The 5,583-nt window shown below is 40.0% G+C and overlaps 1 protein-coding gene across 1 annotated transcript in view; it reads left to right on the top strand.

Moving 5' to 3' along the window:
- The window catches only part of LOC108798261 (Fc receptor-like protein 5), a 15,101-nt gene extending 11,241 nt beyond the window's left edge, over positions 1-3,860 (top strand). The window contains exons 5-7 of the mRNA XM_018569994.1: positions 2,010-2,291; positions 3,189-3,470; positions 3,829-3,860. Of these exons, the coding sequence (XP_018425496.1) occupies positions 2,010-2,291; positions 3,189-3,470; positions 3,829-3,860 (596 nt within the window). The remainder of the gene's footprint in view (positions 1-2,009; positions 2,292-3,188; positions 3,471-3,828) is intronic.
- Positions 3,861-5,583: the final 1,723 nt, after the last annotated feature.

Here is a 5,583-nt window from a genome sequence, read left to right as displayed (position 1 = left end):
ACAGACACACGGCTTAAAAATTCACTTATCCTCTCTTCTGTGACGAGAGGACACCGGTGCCGGACGAGTCACAGCGTGCGACGGTTTAAAAAGTAAACAGCGCGCACTGTATCCGGCTTCTGACAACAAGACGCTGGGCCTCCAGCTGGCTCCGCTCCCATCCACCAGCGAGAGCTGTATGTGTTGTATGGTATGTCACTGTTGTAATGTATTAAAGCAAAATACAACCTGAGATGACATGTGGGGTACAGGATGCAGAAATGGAAAGAGTGTACGGTGAAATTAACAAAAATATTACAGACCAAAAAGAGAGAAAAAGAAACAAACAATGATAATCTGTATGCAATAAAGTTTTTTTTAAGCAGCTTTTGTTGTGCACTACCACTGGACCGACAACCAAGGGGCAGCTCTGGGTTCTGCCATACAGTTTCTCATTTTTTGTTTCTTTCCCTTTTTCTTTTTCTCTTTTTGGTCCGAAATATTTTTTTTTATTTCACCCAACACTCTTTCCATTTCTGCATCCTGTACATGTCATCTCAGGTTGTATTTTGCTTTCATGCATTGCAACAGGAACATACCACAGTAAACTTATTTACTGTCCACAATACATTACATAATGTTTATTTGCCAATATTTACTGTTTATGATGTTGCTTTTGTTGCCTTTGTAACAGCCTGCTATGGCATCCAGATATCACCTTAATGTCTTCTATGCTTATTCCATTTCATTTTTAATGCTGCTGGCTTTATTATGCATTATTCCCTGTTTTTAGCCTCAATATTATGGCCACTGGGGTTGGTAAGGAACGCTTAGGGGAACTTTCCCTACGACTAGAACCTGAGACCACACTCCCGGTCCACATCGGGTGACAGAGGCCTTATTAATAATAAATGCAGCCCTGAAAACAACATCAGGTTAGACGAAAGGCTCGATTCACTAATTTACAATGCATGTATCATTTATCATTGTGAACATGTTATGGTTTTTTTTCAACTTTCTTGCTTTTGTTGCTAAAAATAGAGGTTGTTAGGACAAATAATCAGAACTGTGGAAAAGTGAATTAAGCCTTCAGTCTCATTCCAAATGACAGAATTTGTAGGTTATTACCAGTTATTGGTTCAGTTTGCTCTCTTCTTTTTAGGAATGCACCGATATATCGGCAGCTGAAACATATCGGCCCGAAAGTGGCACTTTTGGCTAAATGCCGAAAGTGCCATTTTTGTGTTGATACATCGGCGCATCCCTTCTTTCTTTCCTCCCTGCTGGGCGCTGCTCTGTGTCCCAGCGGGGAGGAGAAAAAGTGTGACAGCCGGCCGAGTGCTGCGGGAGGAGACTGCTGTGTGCGGCCGGTCTCTCCTCCCACACTGCTCAGCCTCTTATTACAGTCCGGCAGAGCGGTGTCACAGGAGGCTGAGCTCTCACCCCCTGCTCCGCTCGCTTCGGCCTCCTGTGACAGTGTGTCAGGAAGGAGAGCAAGTGCAAACAATCAGCGATCAGCGATCGCTGAGTGTGTGTAGATAATTGAGAACATAGCATGTTGACTATATCCTCAATTATGAATGAATGGAAGTGATCTACATCGCCTCCTGTTCATTCATAATTGTGGTTATAGTAAACATACTCTGTCCTCATGTTATCAATGAACAGGAACACTCATAGAAGATTCCTGTTCATGGATAACTGCAAAGAAAGAGATTGAGGACTTTGTGTATCTCTTTTTCTATTTTAAAAGGGAAATATCAGGGGTCTGTTTAGACCCCTAATATTTCCCCGAAGTCCCTAAAAGTAAAAAATAAAAATATTTAATAAAAAAATGAATGAATAAATAAAAATAAAATATTTAAAAAATTTGAAAAAAAACTTAAAATAATTTTTTTTTCGGTTTTTGGTTTCGGCCTGACAATTTTTTTTATTTCGGTTTTGTTTCAGTTTTGAAATTTCCATTTCGGTGCACCTCTACTTCTTTTAAAATAATGTGTGTTTCATACTGCATGTTGTGTCTCTTGAAGATCTTTTCTCAGCTCCAGAACTGAAAGTGAATCCAAATCCAGTGGTAGAAGGTGATCTCATGACCCTGACATGTAGCACAAGTCCTAGTCCACTCGGACAGTTGACACAACTGCTGTTTACTTTCTACAAAAATGGACAGAATATTCAAAGATACAATTTATCCGATCAATATACAGTTCAGTTTTCTCATATGGAGGATTCTGGGAATTATTCTTGTAAAGTGAGAACTTTAACCAACAGTGTAAAGAAGCTGAGCAAACCGACTAACATCCAGATACAAGGTGAGTCTGCAAATTAATTTGAATATTTTTTTGCACTACTGGTAAAAAGAAAGAAAGACAATCACTCAAAGAAGCAGGCCACAATGCAAGAGGCATTTTGAGAATTCTTGTATCTGGACTATTTTCATTGGTGTGGCACTTCAAATCCTACAATTGCTGTGTTCACTGTCAAGCCAAGGATACTCTGTGGAGACCCTTAGGCCAGTGATAGCTGCCTATCTATTAGTCAGTTTAAGTTAGTAGTGACTCATCAGCCAATGACACATATTCACATTAATAAATCACTATTTGATGATAAAAACTGAAGAATCACACAGGCCCAGCACTCTCTTTCCACTTCCAAATATTTGCAGCCGATTGGTTGCAGTCACTGTTTTGCTGAGACATTTCAGACCAGCTCATTTGACAAAAGTCAATTATAAAATTAAAAAAACAGGGGAGTCCTGAGGGTAGTATGACCAGCTTAACTCTGATGGCCTCCTATAGTTGGTGGAGTCATGTGAAAATCACATAGAAAGTAGTAAGTCCCTCTGCACTCCCGGCCCAAGTACTTGTAGTGGTGCTCTCAGTGACAATCACGGATGGCACCGTGCAACAAACAGTGGAAAGCAGAAATCACCAGCACTCAATAAATATCTGATGTCCATTTAATCAGACCAATCGTCAATTGTCATTGTCGCCTTGATGAATGGACCCTGTGTGGTCCCGAAACGTCGCTATTTTGTACATGACAATTGACGATTGGTCCGATTAAATGGACATTAAAGATATTTACTGAGTGCTGGTGATTTCTGCTTTCCACTCATGTGGAAATCAGACTGTCTCGTACTTTCTTTTATTTGAAATAAACATTGATGTTGAAGCAAAAGGTTACATATGGTATTTTGTGTCTTGCAGGCCTTTTCCCATCTCCACAAATTAAAGTGACTCCACATCTGGTGTTAGAGGGTGATAACATGACCCTGATGTGCAACACAATTCTGAATCCACTCAGGCAGAAACAAGATCTCGATTTTGCTTTTTATAAGGATGATCAGAATGTGCAGAGTTTCAGTTCATCTGAGCAATATGAAGTTCTGTTTGCTCAGCTGAAAGATTCTGCGAAATATCACTGTGAAGTGACAACATCCAACAACAGTGTAATGAAGAAGAGTGCAGGGTTTAATATTTACATAAAAAGTAAGTGCAATGCATTGGATGCAAGTGTTAAAGTTATATTAATGTCAAAAGTTTTTAAGCTTTTTTCAAATGCTGATTTAATCACTTACAATGGATGCTGTTTCTTGATGTTGTCAAGTTTTAGCATCCTGCAGAATGGATCCCTGAGAACTAGCCTTGATATTTTTCGGGGGTGACTGTTTCCCTTTCAGGGTCCTATGAAGCCACCCCTGTGTACGCTAGTAAGTTGTGTGTATCTCCACAAACACACAGTCACAGCAGGTCAAGTCACTGCCCTCCCCTACTCCCACCTCCCTTCTCAAAGTTAGTTGAAGGACAGCTAGAGACTGTGTTGTCCTTGGGATCTTGTACCCAACAGGAAATTCAGGGAAGCTGAGCCGAGAGAGTTGAGGCTGTTTTGGAAAGACAACGACTGCAAGTGCTTGGGCAAAATTTAAAAAAAAAAAAAATACTTTGCTTGGCAATCTACAGTATATTTGCTATATCTGGATTAATAAAAAAAAAAAAGTTTAAGAGTTTAATACTATATTTGATAGTCTGTTGGGATTACATTTTGTATTCTGCACAAGAACAGTCCTTATATACAGTACAGAATATTTACCATACTACTTCCAAATTAGACTGTCCCTGGTTTTGCTACTGCAAAACTGTCCAGCCAATGGCCGAACAGTTATGAACAGTTATGTTGCAGAGAATACAGCAGTACTGAACTGGCCAGCATCAGGTCAGTTTTAAAAAGGCATACAAGGTCTAACCAGTGTATACTTAACTTTTATTTGAACAAAGGGGATAAGGGGGTTCATTAAATATATCTGATAGTGTGACAGTGATTTTCCTGCACACTGATTTTGCTCTTAGTTTTCTGTGTGTGTGTGTGTGTGTGAGAGAGAGTTCAAAAGATGCAGCTATGTGTTGCAAACAAAAGGCAGCTACTAGGGATGAGCCGAACACCCCCGTGTTCGGTTCTAACTCGAACTTTCGAACATGGAAAAAGTTCTAATTCGAACTTAGAACTCAATGCAAGTCTATGGGGGTATTAAATGTCCCCATCCCCCAGGCACCATAAAGGAATTTTTCATTTTTAATGTTTCATTTTAAGTGATGTTAAATCACTGCTCCTTTAAAAATGGTATTTTTTAAAAGTGTTTTTTTTCATTGATACATGTCCCCCAGGGCAGTACCCGGTATAAATATATATATATAATCAGACTTCTGTGTGTGTGTGTGTGTGTGTGTGTGTGTGTGTGTATATATATATCACAGAAGTCTGATTATAGATATAGATACAGATATATATATAGTGTGCTGCAGGGACTTAGCTGTGAGACATGATTGGGCAGAGTCATCGTGACTTTGCCCAATCATGGCTCTATATTTGTACTGAGCCCTGATTGGCACAGTCTTGCACCTGACCTGCGGTCAGGTGCAAGACTGTAGCCAATTACCGTTTCGGACGGCGCAGTGCATTGTGGGATGTCCCGCGGTCGAACAGACCGCAGACATCCCATAATGTTCGTCAGGTGCAAGACTGTAGCCAATTACCGTTTCGGACGGCGCAGTGCATTGTGGGATGTCCCGCGGTCGAACAGACCGCAGACATCCCATAATGTTCGGCGTTCGGCAAACGTTAGAACATGCTATGTTCGAGTCGAACATAGGTTCGACTCGAACGTGCAGCCCATGCCTAGCAGCTACCAGAAATGATTGGCAACAAAAACTTTAAAAAAAATGCCCTATTAACCATTTGTTGCCAATTTCTTACATTTGCCCACACATGATAAAATCAGAATGTTTGGCTAGAAAACAGCTTCAGACCCCCAAACAATTATATATTTTCTGAAAGCAGAGGCCCTGTAGAATACAAAGATGCTAGTTGCAATTTTTTATGTCGCACGGTATTTGTGCAAATATTTATCAAACAAGTATTTCTAGGATAAAATACACTAAAATGAACTTTAGTGCACAGAAACAGAATATAATGCCAAATGTTTTGGTAAAATATAAAATATGGGGTCACGCCAGGTAAATAGATACCAAACATGTCAAGACTTGTCAAGGTGACACTTTAAAAGCTTTTATGGCTCATCAGTTTAGTGCTATCAGTAATTGATGG

This window comes from Nanorana parkeri, unplaced genomic scaffold (assembly GCF_000935625.1).
Source record: "Nanorana parkeri isolate BGI_ZX_2015 unplaced genomic scaffold, ASM93562v1 scaffold1440, whole genome shotgun sequence".
Taxonomy (NCBI): Eukaryota; Metazoa; Chordata; class Amphibia; order Anura; family Dicroglossidae; genus Nanorana; species Nanorana parkeri.
This window is presented reverse-complemented; position numbering and strand designations above follow the sequence as displayed.